At 46.2% G+C, this 19,952-nt stretch overlaps 1 protein-coding gene across 2 annotated transcripts in view; it reads left to right on the top strand.

Annotated features, from left to right (window-relative positions):
* Nucleotides 1–19,952, top strand: part of WDR48 (WD repeat domain 48) — a 148,073-nt gene that overhangs the window by 40,995 nt on the left and 87,126 nt on the right. For both annotated transcript variants that reach the window (XM_030198107.1, XM_030198115.1), the window contains exon 6: nucleotides 19,165–19,253. In XM_030198107.1, coding sequence (XP_030053967.1) covers nucleotides 19,165–19,253 — 89 coding nt within the window. The remainder of the gene's footprint in view (nucleotides 1–19,164; nucleotides 19,254–19,952) is intronic.

Genomic DNA, 19,952 nt, shown 5'->3' with positions numbered 1-19,952 from the left:
TGAGCACCCCCAATATTGAGGAAAGATCATGTAGCTGTGCAGGGAGGAGTGTTGGTCACTGGGCTTAGCACCCCCAATACTACTTTCCAGTTGGCTCCTATGGGTGTGTGTAGGTTACTACTGTGGCAGAACTCTGGGGGCCGTCCTTCCCTACTACTCCCTCCTATTTTCCCATTTTACCAAACTGTGCCTAGTTCCTCCTGTGACCTCTGTGTTCTACTGAGTGAGGGACACATGCATTCAACTGAAGGAGCCTGTAATGGGGGTCATAAAGCAGTTCTATGCAGTTTAGCAAGTCAGTAGTAACACAACACATGCTGCAATGTTGTTCAATTTAACAATTATACAACTAACAGCTTGTGCACAGCGTTGTGAGTGGTGTCCTTCTCATGGCTGCTCATCCACCACCTCTACCCAGCTGCCTGCGGGCCTCTCTCTTTTGTACCCGTGTCAATTCCATTTCTCCTCACCATCTCTTTGCTGGGTCATCAGGTTGGGGGACATACCAATGTATATGAATGCTGAAAGACAAAAGTGGGTTATTTGCACCAACACTATTCCTCTCTTGTGCTATACAGGTGAAGACTCAGAGGAGGCTGGCCCTAGTGGCCTGCAAGGCCAACGCCCTACACCATCCGTCCAGCCTCAACCTCCACAGCCTGCAGTCCAGCCTCCACCACCTGCACCAGCTGTGCATCCTCCGCGTCCACCACCACCTGCACCAGCTGTCCAGCCTCTGCCAGCACCACCACCTGCACCCCAGCCTCTGCCAGCACCACCACCACCACCTGCACCGGCTGTCCAGCCTCTGCCAGCACCACCACCACCACCTGCACCGGCTGTCCAGCCTCTGCCAGCACCACCACCTGCACCGGCTGTCCAGCCTCTGCCACCACCACCACCACCACCTGCACCGGCTGTCCAGGCTCTGCCACCACCACCACCACCTGCACCAGCAGAGGCCGCACCTCCAGCACCGGAGGACTTTGGTGAGGAGGAGGAGGGCCCAGCTCCCCGCCAGAGGCCATCCGCCCAAAGGAGGCAACTCCTGCGGCTGGCCACGGAACTACTCCGCCACAACGTGCGCTTGGAGGAGTACCGCCAGCAGAAACTGGAGCTGCAGCGCCAAGCACTGGAGGCACAGCAGCGAGCACACCAAGAACTCCTCCAGGCGCAACGTGAAGGCCACCAGGAGGTGCTCCAGCAACTGAGACGGCTGGAGCAGAGCATCCAACACCTGCACCCTCAGGGCACCGCGCCTACTCCAGCCCCCGTGCTGCTGGAGCAGCCCCTGCCATCAACCTCCTCCTCCACTGACCACCAGCAACCACCAGCTAAGAGGTGGGCATTGCGCTCCTCAGCCTCCGCACCCACTCCTGCTGCTCCCATTCTGGGTCCTGTGGCCAGACCACTACAACCAAGAAGGTGGCCCGATTTCCACGGTGCAGCCGAAGCCGCAGGCTGCCGTGGGGATAGGGAGGAGGACACTGGGAGCAGCAGCTCCGAAGAGGGGGAAGAGACTTCCCGTGCAGCACCAGCTGCAAAGGAAGGGCGTGGGAGGGGTAGGAGGGGACGGGGGAAGGGAAGGGGAAAATGATGGGACATGCTGTAGGGTGAGGGTTGGTGGGAGGGGGGTGGGTGTGGGAGGGGGGGGGTGGTGGTGGTGGTGGTGGGGTTCACCAAACACATATGCACTGTATGTAAAAAATAAATGCTCACTTACATTCACCTAAAACTTGTTTCAATGAGTCTTTGTCTTGCTCTTATGCCAAGCTGGTAGGCATTGAGCTCTGCTCTGTGGGCTGGGGGTGGAGGGGGCTCCTCTTCCAGCTCATCTGGGGCCTCTTCTGGTGGTGGCTGTGGCTCCTCTGGGAGAGGCTGTCCTCTGCGCTGGGCCAAATTGTGTAACATACAGCACGCCACAAAGATCTTGGCCACCTTTTCTGGACTGTAGAGCAGCTCTCCTCCAGACCGGTCCAGACAGCGGAAGCGGTTTTTCAATAAACCAAAGGTGCGCTCAATGATCCCCCGGGTGCTGCGATGTTTCCTGTTGTAGGTTTCTTCTGGCCCTGGTTGTGGGTGGATCAGGGGGGTCATGAGCCATGTCCTCTGCGGGTAGCCTCGGTCACCTTTGCAGAAAAGCAGAATGAGATAGATGAGTGTGTATCGCTTGGAGCAGGTACAGGGGGGGCGGGGGGAATTGGATAGTGGGTTGTGGTGGAGGAAGCCAGGGCGGAGGGTTGCCCAGTGGAGGAGGTCTAGTATGGGTGGTACATGCATGTTGCACTTACCTAGTAGCCATCCACCAATGAACTCCCCTCGCTCGAACCTGCGGAAGATGCCCGAGTGCTGTAGGATGTAGGCATCGTGGCTGGAGCCGGGGTACCTGGCACACACGTCTAATATCTCCCCCTGGGCATCACATACAACTTGCATGTTCATAGAATGAAATGCCTTCCTATTTCTGTAGGTGGCTTCGTGTGCCCGGGGGGGTCTGAGGGCTACGTGTGTGCAGTCTATCACACCGATGACCGAGGGGAATCTAGCAACAGCATAGAAGGTGGCCATGTTGTTGTGCAGAGCCTGGGGGGTGGTGGGGAAAGTGATGTAGTGTGAGGTGTGAGTTATGAAGGCATCCAGGAACTGGGTGAGACAGTGTGAAATAGAAGCCTGGGTGAGGCCTGTGTTAGCAGCTAATACGGATTGAAAACTGCCAGTGGCCAGGACAGAGAGAGCGGAAGTGATTTTGAGGTGGGCAGGGATGGGGTTATTCCTACGTGTCTGGGGCTGAAGGAGGGGTTTCAGCTGCTCACACAGCTGACGAATGGTGGCCCTATCAAACCTGAACCTTGTTAGACACTGCTGGTCAGTGAGTTGTAGGAAGGTGGTGCGGGGCCTAAACACTCGGGGCCGTGAATACCTCCTGCGGTGGGTGGCCTCTTCATGTAGCATGAATGCCACAAGTGCATTAAGTGCATCCATATCCCCACCACCAGTGCAAGTATTAGGACTAGTAGTCAAACAGCAACACACACAGATCTGTCACTTCCAGGCACTACGCCCCTCTGGCCACTCACTCGCCAAACAGTACAGGCACACAGAGACAAACGGAGGTCAGGGAATACAGTATACACGTGGGAAGAGTGAATGGGGAGGGATAGGGGGAGAGGGAGGGGAAGGGGCGATAGAGCAAAGGAGTAGGAGTAAGGAACGGTGAAAGGGTAAGACACAAAAAGAGGCAGGGCACACAGACGACCGTCACAGGTACTGAACACGCTCGGCTTTCTCTCTGCAACCACCACTTCAGCTCTTCCACCAACAATATCGCCACTCTCCAACTACACACAATCGCTAATGAGTCTAAAGACGCTTTCCCCCTTGCTCTGGTCGCTTTTATTTCGGGTCCATCATATTACGCCCATCTTCCCGCTCAACCAGAGCCCTTTCGCTATTCGTTATACGTTGTACCCGTCCACGTCGTATCACCGCCCCTAACACGCCCCCGACAAGCCTCTTATTTGGGCGTTTTTACGTCCACGTACGAGCGACACGGACGCACTGAAACATTGCTTTCGATTATATGGATTTACTCGTTTTTGTGAGATTAACGTCCATCTCCCGATTTAGGTCGGCTCTTGGGCGTTTTTCTCGTTCGATTATAAGCAGGATAGTATTTTACTTATGTGTTTATTTAAAAATATTTATATGCTGCTTGTCAGGGGTTCCTGAGCAGCTCACAACTCAGTGTAGGAAACAATCAGATTAGACATACAACATGTAGCCAGATAATACTGTACCAACAATCACATATACAAAACAGGTAACATGGTGTGCATTTCAAAAGGACGTACAAATTGGAATTGAGACATGCAGGTCTGGACATTTCAAGTTCCACTAGTATTTTAGAGCAGAATCTGCTGGCGTAGAGCTTGTTAAAAATAAATGTAGAAATGTTATACGCTGGTTATGTGTGGTAGGAACATCCATTTTAGAAACATGAACATCTAAAATATCAGTGGGGCCAAAATGGGCATATAAGTATATGTTCTGAAAAGGCAACATAAAATATTCATGTGATGGAACATAAACGTTTGTTAGCCATTTTAGAACATAAAAGTTTATTTGTCCTAAGCTGTCACAGAATTTGGATATCCCTTGCTAATTTTGTATTTGGGAGGAAGGGGGCAGGAGAATGCTGCTTACTTCAAGCATGTTTCTGAAACCAATTTGTCGATGTCCCAGGTAGCCAGTAGCCACTGTAAATCCCAATAGTAACCTTTTCAGATATAGACATGCATTCTCATTTTGAAATTGGGGATTTACTTTTTATTCTTTAACCCACCCTAGTCCTGCCCAAGCATTCCCCCTTACCACATGCATGCAATTTAGACATTTATATCCTGGCTTTATAAAATTTGAGTTTTAAACATTTATTCGATATGAACATCTAAATGTTGGTTTACTTGCGCATCATAACCTAATTAATATACATCTCTACATTTAAGTAAGAATTATTAAAATGTATAAGTTGGGACAAGTACATTGGATCTCTAAGGTAGAGGAAGGAGTAGTAGATGGTAGACTGGATAGGCCATATGGTCTTTACCTGCCTTCATTTTGCTAGGTTTCTGTAAGTTACATGCTCCTATTATATGCCTGTTTGAATAATAATGCATTTATTTTTGTGTATGTTTCTTTTGTACCCTGTCTAGTTCTTCCTTAAATTTTAAAATATCCTTTTCAATCCTTAATACAATAGCATAGTAAGTGATGGCACATAAAGACCTGAATGGTCCATCCAGTCTGCCCAACAGTTACACTCATCAATTCATGATTAAATCAACAATGAACCTGATATTATATACTTGATCATGGCCTTTCTTTGGTGTGTCTGCAACATAGACCATTGAAGTCCGCCCAGCTCTTTTCTTATGTTTCAACTACCGGAATTGCCATGAAAGCCCACTCCAGCCTATCCAAATCCGTCTTATCATTTGCAGGACCCAGACCTTAAAAGTCTGCCTAGCATTCTCCTCAGTTCCAGCTACTGAAGTCACTGTTGAAGCCCTTTCCAGCCCACCCTAAACTGGATTGTCATATACAGAACACAGACCTACAAAATCTGCCTGGCACTGGCCTTAGTTCTTCACAGCCGGAGTCGCCATCCAAGCGTCGCTCATACATCCACACATATGCAGCCATTTAAGGTGTTTTTTTTTTTATACTATCCATTTTCTAGAGATCCTCTGTGTTCCTCCCATGCCTTTTTGAATTCCATTGCTGTTTTTGTCTCTACCACCTCCCTTGGGAAGACATTCCAGGCATCAACCACCTTCTCTGTGAAAAAGAATTTCCTGACAGTACTCCTAAGTCTACCACCCTACAACCTCAGCTCATGTCCTCTAGTTTTACCATTTCCCCTTCTCTGGAAAATATTTGTTTTTATATTAATACCTTTCAAGTATTTCAATGTCTGTATCGTATCTCCCCTGTCCCTTCTTTCCTCTAGGCTTTACATATTCAGATCGTCCAGTCTCTTCTCATTCATCTTATTGCATAAGCCCCATATCATTTTTGTCGCCTTCCTCTGGACTGCTTCCAGTCTTTTTACATCCTTAACAAGATATGGCCTCCAAAACTGAACACAATACTGGGGCCTCACCAGTGACATGTATAGGGGCATCAGTACCTCCTTTCTTCTTCTAGTTACGCCTTTCTCGATGCAGCCTAGCATCCTTCTGGCTATGGCCATCACCTTGTCACATGTTTTTTTGCTTTAAGGTCTTCGGACACCATCACCTCAAGGTCCCTCTCCCGGTCTGTGCATATCGGCCTCTCATCTCCTAGGACATACTGCTCCCTTGTATTTCTACTCCCCAAATGCTATGCTATTAAAGTCTTATATCCTAACGTGATGCCGTGCTAGTAAGTGGGCGTTGGTGGAGTGCGCTCCTGGGCCCAAACCTCAAAGAAGTTATTTTCAGAGGGTTGCAGAGATTGTGACAGAAGTGAAACAGGCTATTAATACGTCGTTGGATAAGTGCTTGCAGGGTATCACCGATAAGCTCGACATCGTGGATGGTCGGCTAGAATGTTTAAAGGGAGAATTTACAGCATATTGTCATCGTGTATCGGACTTGGAGGACAGGGTGCAGTACTACTACTTAACATTTCTAGAGCGCTACTAGGGTTACGCAGCACTGTACAGTTTAACAAAGAAGGACAGTCCCTGCTCAAAGGCGCTTACAATCTAAAGGACGAAATGTCAAGTTGGGGCAGTCAAGATTTCCTGAATAGAGGTGTAGTGGTTAGGTGCCGAAGGCGACATTGAAGAGGTGGGCTTTGAGCAAGGATTTGAAGATGGGCAGGGAGGGGGCCTGGCATATGGGCTCAGGGAGTTTATTCCAAGCATGGGGTGAGGCGAGGCAGAAAGGGCAGAGCCTGGAGTTGGCGGTGGTGGAGAAGGGTACTGAGAGGAGGGATTTGTCTTGAGAGCGGAGGTTACGGGTAGGAACTGCATAGAAAGGTGCGTACCTTGGAGGACAAGCTGGACGACTTTGAAAACAGGTCGCGAAGGGGGAACCTGCGTTTGGTAGATTTGCCCGAAAAGATTGCTGAGTCGGAGCTTCGGGGATTTTTGGAATCCTGGTTGGTCACCAGTTTGCAGTTACAATCGGAAGCGGGAGTGCTGCATATTGAAAAAGCACATCGACTATACCCACGGAGGCCTACAGAGGCACGGCCTCGAGTTGTCATCTTTAAACTCCTGAACTTTGTTCATAAAACTGCAATTTTACGTGCTATTCGGAGTAAGGGGGTCATTTACGTTTGAAAATAAGCCAGTGCTGTGTTTTTAAGACTTTTCATCTAGAGTCTCTCTGTTGCGGAAGGCGTATGCTCCGATCTGTTGGGAACTGCATCGAAGACATATTCAGTTTGCCCTGTTATATCCAGCACGTCTGAAGGTGTTCACATCGGGGAAACTGCAAATTTTTGATACGGCAGATGGGGCGAAGGCGTTTCTTTAACCTTTATCGCCCTTGAGCAGTCAACCATGAATACTAGTGCAGGCTAGTAAGGAAGCTGTGGACATACATATGAGTTGTTGACAGTTTGTTGGATTACAGTAGGGGGTGCTTGTAAGGTGCGCCTGTGAAGCAGTAGGTCGGGACGGAATGTTTTTCATAAGATTTTCGTCTTTGGCCACTTTACTGGAGGTATCCACATGGACCTATTCAGACAATGTGGGCATGACTCTAAGTTAACATCAATTGGCAGGATCATTGTAAGATGTACTGTTAGTCTATATCTTGGCTGCCACAAACTGCGCCGAAGTGTCCTTCTACATTCTTTCATGTTATGAGTACTTTAACCAGGAATGTTAGTTTGGAGAAGTTTGATATAGTGGTTCTCAACGCGAGTTTTAATAGTCTGGTTGGATTATTTCTGGGCTTGTCTTTAATGTATATTTTTGTTAACAGTGGGCGGGGCCAAAATGCCCCGTTTAACTGGTGCACCTCTGAGCAATTAAATGGGAATATGAATGTGGTGTGGTGTGGTTAACATAGTAACATAGAAGATAACGGCAGAAAAAGACCTGCACGGTCCATCCAGTTTGCCCAACAAGACAAACTCATATGTGCTACTTTTTGTGTATATCTTACCTTGATTTGTAACTGTCATTTTCAGGGCACAGACCGTACAAGTCTGCCCAGCACTATCCCCGCCTCCCAACCACCAGCCCCGCCTCCCACCACCGGCTCTGACACAGACCGTATAAGTCTGCCCAGCACTATCCCCGCCTCCCACCACCGGCTCTGGCACAGACCGTATAAGTCTGGCCAGCACTATCCCCACCTCCCAACCACCAGCCCTGCCTCCCACCACCAGCTCTGCCACCCAATCTCGGCTAAGCTCCTGAGGATCCATTTCTTCTGAACAGGATTCCTTTATGTTTATCCCACGCATGTTTGAATTCCGTTACCGTTTTCCTCTCCACCACCTCCCGCGGGAGGGCATTCCAAGCATCCACCACTCTCTCTGTGAAAAAATACTTCCTGACATTTTTTTTTCAGTCTGCCCCCCTTCAATCTCATTTCATGCCCTCTAGTTCTGCCGCCTTCCCATCTCCGGAAAAAGTTTGTTTGCGGATTAATACCTTTGTTGGTTGTGATAGAGCAGAATGCAGGCTGTTGGTGGTTTGATTGGAAGTATGGGGTATGCTGATGTGGTACTGGTTAGGGGTAGTAGACAGACTCCAAATCTCTCTATATAAAAGGCAACCCCAACGTCCTGAAGCCTCCATGGAAGTTGAGGCGCCCGAGATATCCGGTGTGCCCTGGAGTGTCTGCACCGCCCTCGCGTCAAAACGTCATGACGTCGAGGGCGGAGCTATGACACTCTAGGGCCGAAACGGAAACGCCACAGCGAACAACTAACAAGGCAAGTAGCTCGGAGGGACGGAGGGAGGGGGCCCCTTGCTAGCGCCCGTTTCATTGCGCTCAGAAACGGGCATTTTTTCCTAGTGTGTATATAAAAGCTTTTGTCAGGGTTGAGTAACCATATCTGAACAAAGAGATAAAGTGGCTTGGCTGATATGTGTGTAATAGGTCTAGACGGTGGAGTGCTGGTGAGTGAAGTTGAGGGTGCATGGTGGGGATGTGGATGTAGGGGTGTAGGGACTTGATGCTGTTAAATGTTATATGCTGTTAGTACTTGATAGGTGCTACACCTGGATGTGTTCTTGGTACTTTAATGGGGCCTAATTTACAAGAGGGGGGGGTTTGGGGGTGTGCTCTCCACGCAGACCTTGACCCGTATTGGGTGGTGTGTGATGGGAGGGCAGATACGAGGGAGGGAAGGTGGGAAGGAGATAATTTCATCTGTGCATCTGGGGAATCAGGGTGGGATTGGAGACAGTGTTTTGGGATGGGGTTGGTATTTGGGTTTTCTTTTGTCTTTGGTGTTTTATTATGTTGGGAGGTGACAGTGTACTGGGAAGACGTGTGTGGCAGGGAAGAAGACTGAGGTCTGGTCTTTTGTTGCGGTAATTTTGGGTCAGGGGGCTATAAGCTGGGGTGGCCCTGAGACCTGGTTCGAGGTATTAGATCTTTGGATGTACTGCCATTTTTACCAACCATGGCCCCGATTAAGTTAGTTTCATGGAATGTTAATGGAGTAACGTCTCCCATTAAGAGGCAAAAAAATTTGCAGACTTTGAATCGACAGAGAGCAGATTTGGTGTTTTTACAGGAAACTCATTTGTCAACTTTAAAGCACCTTAAATTTAAAAAATGGTGGGTTGGAGATTTGGTGGAGGTGCCAGTGATGAACCGTAAGGTAAGGTTGTTGATCTTATTCCAGAAGGGTTGGCTATCCAAATCTTGCAAACTTGGAAGGACCCTAAGGATACATTTCTCATTGTCAAAGTTGTTCTTTGTCACAGAGAGATGCTCCTGTGCAATGTCTATGGCCCTAATGTGTATGATCATAAATTTATCCAAACACTCACAAATAGGATTTTGGGGATGCCGGATATTCCGGTTCTTATGGGCGGGGATTTTAATTTAGTACATGATCCAAATCTGGATAGATCTCTCGGTTCTGCATGAGATGTTGGGAATCCGAATAGGGGCATTCCATTTTGTTCTACGTTGCATCTTTTGGATATTTGGCGAACATTACACCCCACGGAAGGGACTACACACATCTGTCGAGGGCCCACGGGTCTCAGTCTCGTATTGACTACTGGCTGGTTTCGTCTTCGATTTTCTCTTCAGTTTTGTAGGCAGGGATTGGTCCCTATAGCGTGTCAGATCATGCTTTGGTGTGGTGCTCGGTTTCTGTGGGGGACAAGGCATTTCGCTGGCGTTTTCCAGTACATCTGTATTGGAATGCTGAATTTCGGAAATATCTGTTGCGTAAGTGGAGTGAATATCAAAATAATAATGCAGAGCATGTACACACTCCAGTACTTTTTGGGGAGGCGGCTAAAGCGGTGTTGCGAGGAGACATTATAGCTTTCCAAGAGGAAGGCAAGAAACCAGGAAATTTTAAGGCTAGAAAGGCAATTAATTAAGGAGCGTATTCAATATGGGAAGTCTCCGGTGAGTCAGCGTAGCTCATTGTTGGCTTTGCAGACCGCATTGGGGGAGTTGCTCCATGCTCGGGCAGTAAAGTCGATACAGTATTACAAATTTCAGCTATACTGTCATGGCAACAAATCGGGAAAGCTTTTGGCGAAGTTAGTTAAGGGATCTAAAGGTTCCCTAGTATATCTCAGATAGATCGTGGAGATGGGGTTCTGGTGAGGGAAGATTCGGAGATTGCAGAGGTTATTCTGAGGTATTATAAGCGTTTATATTCTCGCCCAGTGGGGGAGGAGGTGGAAGGAGATATATATCTAAATAGTTTGGATCTACCATGGTTGTTGGAGGAGGATAGGGATAAACTGGACGCACCTATAACTGAAGAGGAGGTGTCTTTGGCTATTCAGCAAAGTACTTTATGTAAGTCACCAGGTCCCGACGGTCTTAGAGCTGAATTTTATAAACTTTTATCACCATCCATTGTACCTATGTTACAATCTTTGTTTACGCAGTTCATTATGGATGGGTGTATGCCCAGCACTTTCCAATTAGCCCAGATCATTTTGTTGTGGAAGCCGGGGAAGGATCCTACACAGCCGTCCTCGTATCGGCCTATCTCATTGTTGAATGTAGAAGCTAAGTTGTTTGCTAAGATTTTGGCAAATAGATACAGAGAAATACAGAGAAACTCAAGAAGAGGAACATGGGGAGGAATACCGGATGAAACTGAAAGAAGCCAAGAGAGAGGTACGTCTGGCGAAGGCGCAAGCGGAAGAACAAATGGCTAGAAATGTAAGGAGGGGTGACAAAACTTTCTTCAGGTATATTAGTAAAAGGAGAATAGCTAAAAAGGGAATTGTGAGACTAAAAGATACTGTGAACCGCTATGTAGATAATGACGAAGAAAAAGCCAATTTGCTAAATAGATACTTTTGTTCTGTTTTCACTGAAGAAAATCCTGGAGAAGGACCACGAGGGACTAGCAAAAGTACATTTGAGAATGGAGTGGATATAGCACCGTTCACAGAAAAGAGTGTGTATGAACAACTTGGAAATCTAAAGGTGGACAAAGCCATGGGACCGGACAAGATCCACCCCAGAATATTGAGGGAGCTCAGAGAGGTTCTGGCGGGTCCTCTTAAAGATTTTTTTAATAAATCCTTGGAGACGGGAGAGGTTCCGAGGGATTGGAGAACGGCGGATGTGGTCCCTCTTCACAAAAGTGGTGATAGGGAAGAAGCTGCAAACTACAGGCTGGTAAGCCTCACTTTGGTTATTGGAAAAGTAATGGAAGCGATACTGAAGGAAAGGATAGTGAATTTCCTGGAAGCCAATAAGTTGCAAGATCCGAGACAACATGGTTTTACCAGAGGGAAATCGTGCCAAACGAATCTCATTGAATTCTTTGATTGGGTAACTGGAGAATTGAATCATGGACGTGCTATAGCCTCCCCACAGGAGGCACTTAAATAAACTGGACGGGCTAAAGATAGGACCCGAAGTGGTGAACTGGATTAGGAACTGGTTGACGGACAGACGACAGAGGGTGGTGGTTAATGGAGTTCGCTCGGAGGAGGGAAAGGTGAGTAGTGGAGTGCCTCAGGGATCGGTGCTGGGGCCGATTCTGTTCATTATATTTGTGAGTGACATTGCCAAAGGGTTAGAAGGTAAAGTTTGCCTATTTGCGGATGATACTAAGATTTGTAACAGAGCGGACACCCAGGAGGGAGTGGAAAACATGAAAAAGGATCTGCGGAAGCTAGAAGAATGGTCTAAGGTTTGGCAATTAAAATTCAATGCGAAGAAATGCAAAGTGATGCACTTAGGGAGTAGAAATCCACGAGAGACGTATGTGTTAGGCGGTGAGAGTCTGATATGTACGGACGGGGAGAGGGATCTTGGGGTGATAGTAGCTGAGGATCTGAAGGCGACGAAACAGTGTGACAAGGCGGTGGCCGTAGCTAGAAGGTTGCTAGGCTGTATAGAGAGAGGTGTGACCAGCAGAAGAAAGGAGATGGTGATGCCCCTGTACAAGTCCTTGGTGAGGCCCCACCTGGAGTATTGTGTTCAGTTTTGGAGGCCTTATCTTGCTAAGGATGTAAAAAGAATTGAAGCAGTTCAAAGAAAAGCTACGAGAATGGTATGGGATTTGCATTACAAGTCGTATGAGGAAAGACTTGCTGACCTGAACATGTATACCCTGGAGGAAAGGCGAAACGGGTGATATGATACAGACGTTCAAATATTTGAAAGGTATTAATCCGCAAACGAACCTTTTCCGGAGATGGGAAGACAGTAGAACGAGAGGACATGAAATAAGATTGAAGGGGGGCAGACTCAAGAAAAATGTCAGGAAGTATTTTTTGAAATGAAATAAAAGTGGGAGGGCAACCAAGGATTCCAAAGACTGAAAGGAAGTATTTTTTCACAGAGAGAGTGGTGGATACTTGGAGATGGAGATGAAAACGGTAACGGAATTCAAACATGCGTGGGATATATATATATAGGAGTGGAGGAGTGGCCTAGTGGTTAGGATGGTGGACTTTGGTCCTGGGGAACTGAGGAACTGAGTTCGATTCCCACTTCAGGCACAGGCAGCTTCTTGTGACTCTGGGCAAGTCACTTAACCCTCCATTGCCCTATGTAAGCAGCATTGAGCCTGCCATGAGTGGGAAAGCGCGGGGTACAAATGTAACAAAAGTAAAATATACATAAGGGAATCCTGTGCAGAAGGAATGGATCCTCAGAAGCTTAGCCGAAATTGGGTGGCGGAGCCGGTGGGTGGAGGAAGGATTGGTGGTTGGGAGGTGGGGCTAGTGCTGGGCAGACTTCTATGGTCTGTGCCCTGAAAATGACAGATACAAATCAAGGTAAGGTATACACAAAAAGTAGCGCAAATGATTTTATCTTGTTGGGCAGACTGGATGGACCATGCAGGTCTTTTTCTGCCGTCATCTACTATGTTACCATGTAGATTGGCTCGTGTGTTGTCTTCTGTGATAGCTGAGCCGCAAGCGGGCTTTGTACAAGGACGTACAATCACGAGGAATATGAGGAAAATTCTTATTTCTCTGGAGCAGGTAGAGCGGTTACAGGTGCCGTCCCTATTAGTTAGTTTTGACGCGGAAAAAGCTTTTGATCGTGTGGATTGGAAGTTTTTATTTGATACTTTGCGTCATTACGGTGTAGGAGATTTTCTTTTAAGGCAGTTCAGACTTTGTATACCTCACCTCAGGCAGTGATTTGGATAAATGGGGTCTTCTCTTCATCCTTTGGGATTGGTAGAGGCACGAGACAGGGTTGCCCCTTATCTCCATTAATGTTTGTACTCTCTTTGGATCCTTTGATCAGAGAAATTGTGGGTAATCCTGAGATTAAAGGGGTTAAGGTAGGGACACAAGAATTCAAAGTATAGGCCTTTGCGGATGATATATTAATACACATTACCGAACCTCAGAGATCTTTGGCAGCACTGATAGTTTTGTGGAATATGGTGATTTTTCTGGTTTTAAGCTACTACTATTACTAATAATAATAACATTTATATAGCGCTACCAGCCGCACGCAGCGCTGAACACTAAATCTTGACAAGTCTCTGGCTCTTCCAACCTCTGACTCCGTGCGAAATGATTGGGTAGGGTTATTTCCGCTGCGTTGGGAATCCACTTCATTCATCTACCTGGGGATTAGACTATGCTATAAGACCACATTATTATACAAGTGTAATATAGAGGCAGTGGTGTGCTGGAGCCGGCTCGCACCGGCTCGCAAGAGCCGCTTGTTAAATTTTGACAGCTCTTGCGAGCCGGTTGTTGTAGGGGGCGAGCTGGCTTCCACTGCACGAGGTAAGCATGGCAGGAGGGCGCCATGCTTACCTCCCCTCCCGCTTCCATCCATGTGTAGCGATGTCCTTCGCACCCCCCATCCTCCCCTGCCGCTCCCATCCATCCGTTTCAATTACCTGCCTCGAAGCGCCGCATTATCTAAAGCCTGCCTGCCTTCCCTGCTTGCTTCTCAGGAGTTGGTTCGCGCCCTTAGTCCCGCCGCGGGAAAAGGAATTGACGTCAGAATGACGTCAGAAGGCGGGACTAAGGGCGCGAACCAACTCCTGAGAAGCAAGCAGGGAAGGCAGGCAGCTGGAGACGGGCAGCAGGCAGGCTTTAGATAATGCGGCGCTTCGAGGCAGGTAATTGAAACGGACGGATGGGAGCGGCAGGGGAGGATGGGGGGCGAAGGACATCGCTAAACCTGGATGGGAGCGGGAGGGCAGGGGAGGGAGGAGAACTACTGGGCATGGATGGGCAGAGGGAGGCAGGGGAGAGAATTGCTGGGCATGGATGGGCAGAGGGAGGCAGGGGAAAGAATTGCTGGGCATGGGTGGGCAGAGGGAGGCAGGGGAGAGAATTGCTGGGCATGGGTGGGCAGAGGGGAGCAGGAGAGAGAATTGCTGGGCATGGATGGGCAGAGGGGGGCAGGGGAGAGAATTGCTGAGCATGGATGGGCAGAGGGAAGCAGGGGAAGAGAATTGCTGGGCATGGATGGGCAGAGGGGGCGGGGAGAGAAGAGAATTGCTGGGTATGGATGGATAGAGAGGGGCAGGGGAGAGAGGAGAGTTTCAGGACATGGATGGCGGGGAGAGCAAGAGAAATTCTGGACATGGAGGGAAGATAGAGGAAGCAGATTAGATGAGGGAAAAGGAAGTGAGGAGAGAAACTGCACATGGATGGAGAAAATAGGCAGAAGCTGGATCCACTGTACAGTCAAGTATGCGGAGGACCAGAAATGAAGAAGAAAGGAGGAAAGAAAAGAAATAAATGGAAAGGAAGCCCTGGAAACGGAGTCAAGGGAACAGATAGAGAGCAGCAGAATCAGATACTGGACCAGCATGATCAGAGAAACAAAGTCACCAGACAACAAAGGTAGAAAAAAAATAATTTTATTTTCATTATAGTGTTTGGAATATGTCCACTTTGAGAATCAGGTGCTGAACGTTAAAAGTTTATGTTTATTTACTTATGGCATTTTATCCCATATTAAATATGAATTAGATTGGAACCTGGGATCATTTAATTTTTTTTTCCTGGAGAGAGTAATGTGTTGGCCGCGGCCCCCCCCCCCCCCCCCCCCCGGTATAGCCAGCTCTGCAATTTTTTTTTGTGGGGGGGGGGGGGCGCAGAGGTGGATGTGGGGGCGCCGAGGTGGACGGGGGGGGGGGGGGGGGGGGCGCCGAGGTGGACCGGGGAGAGAGCCTGTTGTTAAAAATTTACCAGCACACCACTGTATAGAGGGGTTTCTAGATTCGACTAGAGAACAGGTATCACGGTAGATATATCTGCCACTGTCAGTGAATGATAGAATACAGTTATTTAATATGGTTTTATTTCCCAGATGGCTTTATACTCTTCAATTATTGCCACTCCTGTTGTTGAAGCGGGATTTACACTTATTGCGGAAACTTCTTTCTAAATTTTGTTGGACAGGGAAGAAGCCAAAAATGGCTTTCAAGTATTTAATAGGTTCATGGGAATACGGGGGTCTGGGGCTACCTAATTTGCGTGTGTATAGCCAAGCCTGTTTGTTACGTCATCTTGGAGAATGGTTTTTAGGTGAGCAAGACGTCACCCCAATAGAGTTTGAAATTGCGTATTATGTGCCATGGCATGTTAAGTATTTATTGCAAGGAACTTGGAAGACATTACCAAAGGGATTACGGCAAAGTGTAATTCTTTGGCCGTTGCGGGAGGTGTGGAGATATTTGGTTCTCCTGTTGGGAGGAAATCCGGAAACTTCAGATCAGATCCCTATTCAAGGTAATTTACAATTTTCTGCGGGACAGGATAACGCCAGTTTTGGGAGATGGGCTGGGCAAGGGTTGATTGTTTTGCAGCACTTGTTGGATGATGATGGTCGAATGCTCAGTTGGGCGCAGTTGCAGGCTAAAGGAAGGGTGGAACCTAGAGATTTGCTGGCATACCTCCAATTACGTCATTATCATAACTCCCTGGATAGAGGAGGATTGGCTTTTAGTTTAGGCCATCATTTAGAGGAATTTTTTGGACAGTTCAGGGAAGGTGGTCTCTCTGTTTTGTCTCTGTATAAGGAGTTACAGCGGCTGCTGGTGGTTAGTCCTCGGACGGCTCTTTTGGAGAGATGGAGCCAGGATCTAGGGGTGCCTATTTCTCTGTTGGATTTCATGACATTAATTAAACGGATCCCTGACATTTCTATCAGTGCAGAGTTGAGAGAGTGTCAATATCGGGGATTACAAAGGACATATTTTACACAGGAGCAGATGTTTAAGATTGGTGGAGTTGATACACCGGTCTGCCCGAAGTGTAGGCAACACCCTAATTCATTCTTCCAAGCTTTTTGGAAATGCTCAAAGGTGCAACTATTCTAGGCAGCTATTTTACAGTATGTGGGAGGGCTTTTGGGCTGTTCTTTGTCGATGGTGCCTGCGGGACTACTTTTAGAGAAATATGAACATTTTTGTGTCCCTAATCGTGAATCAGTGCTCTTTATAAGGAAAGTGGCAATTTTGGGTAAACGAATCATATTAGGTGAATGGATAGGTGAAGCAGTACCGTCTTTTTGGGCATGGAGAAACCGTTTACGTGCATTGATGCTGTTGGAGCGGAGGGTAGCTTGCAGCTCTCCAAAGCGAAATAAGTCGTTTTTGGCAATATGGGATGCATATATTCAATCAAAAAGTTTGATTTTGAATAGGCTGTAGATAACTATTCCCTTACTGTTGGCAGTCGGTTGTATCTGTCTGCGTTTGACTGAAGTTTTCTCCCTGCTGCACACGCTGGAACTCCTTAGGTGGGTGTTTTGTTTTTTGTTGATAATGTCTCAATCACAATTGTTGAAACATAATAGGGGGAGGGGGGATTGGGATAAGAGTCGGTTTAAGTGGCTTTCCGTCCATGGTTCTGGGAGGTCATAAGAGCACAGACCTCCTGGGGCATAGATGGGGGGAGATTTTAGTAGGGGGGGAGATTTCAAAGTTGGGGTGGGTTAATATTCAATAAGATTTTCTGGTTACAATATACCTTTTGAGCTACTGGCCAGTCCTGGCTGGCTTATAGTATTATTACCATCTAATGTTTAAAGTTGTGACCGTACCACTTGGGAGGGAGGGGAGGAGAGGGGAGAAAATATTGAATCTTGGATGCTAGATCTTATTATTTTGTACCTATGAAGCATGTTTTGATATTTCTCTTTACATTACCAAATTTGTTGGAAATGTTTAACATGCTGGATTATCAATAAAAATTGTTGAAATATAAAGTCTTATATCCTGCAAAATCCCTGTAATAACAGGTTCAGAGTGGGTTACAATCATCAATAAAACAGACAGCATTTAATGCATAAACTCAAGTACTCAGAAAAGCCAAGTCTTCAAATTTTTCCTAAATACACTTTAAGAAGGTCTTTGGTGAATATTCAGTGGTAAAGCATTCGATTGCTTAGCCGCAAAACAGCAATATGATCCTGCGTAAACCTTCTTATAAAATATGCCTTTACTAAATGGAAAAGATAATAACAACCACTCATTGCTGCGAGTCCTATTTTGATTACCCAAAATATCTCTATATATAAAAGGCACCACCAACGTTCTAAATGAAGCCTCCAGCCGGAAGTGTGAAGGGGGAGAGATATCCGGTTTTCCCATGAGTGTCTGCCCCGCCCTCGCTCTCTCTGTAACACAAACAGTGAAGGAAAACACAGCAAAGCACGAAACCAAACCGCTCTCTCTGTAACAGTGAATGACTCAGAGGGGGGAGGGGAGAGAGGGCAGAAGCCCTCACTATCTCTCTAACACAAACAGAACAGCAGGAAACTTAACACTGAAGGACTCGACTCCGAGGGGGGAGGGGACAGACAGCACAGGGGAAGGGAGAGAGGGCAGAGGGCAGGGACACACACACCCCCACATGCACACAGAAGAAAATCTTGCTATCCCCCGTTTCATTTGCATCAGAAACGGGGCTTTTTTACTAGTTAATCAATAAAGGGAAATTATCAGGAGCATCTTCAGCTAATGTTTTAAAAACTAAACAGACCTTAAATTTAACTCTGGCATCAATCGTCAACCAATGGAGATCAGAAAGCAAAGGAGTCACGTGATCAAATTTAGATTTGTGGTAAATCAATTTCACTCCTGTATTCTGAATTATACATAACTTTCTCTAAATCTTAGAGGACAACTCTGTATACAATCCATTGTCATAGTCCAACATTGATAAAATTACCGCCTGAACAAGCACTCTAAAATAATTTTGATAGAAATTAGATCACATAAGCTGCAATTGTTTCAAACTAAATAAAGATTTAACTGCTGAATTCACTTGAGGCTCAAAAGTCAAAAGGTGAGTCTATTAAAACACCCAATACTCTTGACAGTGTCAATATTAAAAATTGTACCATCTAGCAGTCTAATAGAAGATGGAATATTATCAACCCTCATGTGAACCATAAAAATTGTGTTTATTCCATGTTTAATTTATTTTTGAATGCCCAATATTGATTCTCCTTCAAAATCTCTGATACCCTTTTTATAAATAGATGATATTGTTCATGAACAGGAATCAACAAAAATATATCATCAGCAAATGTGTTAATTCAAAATTAATTACCTGATTACCTGTCTAACATCAATTCAAGAATGGGCTAAACACAACAAACTTTGCCTGAACCCAAGTAAAACCGAGCTTCTCTTGGTCCCTAACACAAGTGGATGCATACCTGACATCAAAATCCCTTTTGGGAAATACGAACTCCCCCCTCAAATCACAAGTCAGGAACCTTGGGTGAGCCTCAAAATTTCCAGTCTTAGGCAATTGTTACATAGTTAAACCTGCATAATTTTTTATTCCAACAAATAAATAGCTTTGGGTATAAAAGAAGGGAGAGCAATTAACTCGTATGGAGACAGAGAGAGCCAAGAATAGAGCATGTTGATATTTTGAGATACGCTGATTATATATATATTTTTTTCTTTTTCATATTTTTCTTAGCACATTTTCTTTTGTGTTTGCTATCTTCTAATATTGCCTTTATGATTTTATCATAGCATCCTCCTTAAGTGGGAACAAAGACTCCATCTACAGTCTTGCAATGAACCAAATGGGAACAGTAATAGTTTCTGGATCTACTGAGAAGGTATGTTTAAAACGTCTCGTGCAAAATAAAATTTTAAGTCTTCTTAATATACTGCAGCTAACTACTTGTATTATGTATCGATATATATATATATATATATATATATATATATATATATATATATATATATATATATATATATAAAAAGTTGGAAAAATATGCATGGTGAGGGAAGTTGGGGTCAGTAGGATAGTTTGGAGATAGTTAACCATTAGGGAATGTCTCCTTCCAAACTGCCATGTTTCAGTGTTTTTATGCTGCTGTAGCTGGAATCACTTCTTCCACATTGGGCCATAGGGGGTGGGCTTATTTTTCTGGAATCCTCAGTCTGTTCTTGCCCATTTTTTGAACCTGATATGTCTCTTCACCATTTTTCTCACGTGCTGAATCTGATCTATTCCATTACATTTTCATAAAGCTATTTTGCCCCCAGACAGATCTATCTCCTTATATATGATTCTTTCCAACTTCCATGGTGAGGCAAGTAAGGACAAGTTATTAGTGAATGAGTTTTTTCAGTGGTGGGGCCCTGTGGCCTAGAATATCTTACAAGGGCATATTCGGCACTTCTTAGATCTGTTGGCAGTTAGGAAAGCACTGAAGACTTGGTTGATAAGGCGTTTTGTGCATAGGGGATATATTAAGGGTTTCGGGGAAATATGTGCAGTGGGAGAGGGAAGGATGACTGGCATGAGGGTG

This window comes from Microcaecilia unicolor, chromosome 1 (genome assembly GCF_901765095.1).
Source record: "Microcaecilia unicolor chromosome 1, aMicUni1.1, whole genome shotgun sequence".
NCBI lineage: Eukaryota > Metazoa > Chordata > Amphibia > Gymnophiona > Siphonopidae > Microcaecilia > Microcaecilia unicolor.
The sequence above is the reverse complement of the archived record's forward strand: the minus strand, read 5'-3'. Positions and strand labels throughout refer to the sequence as shown.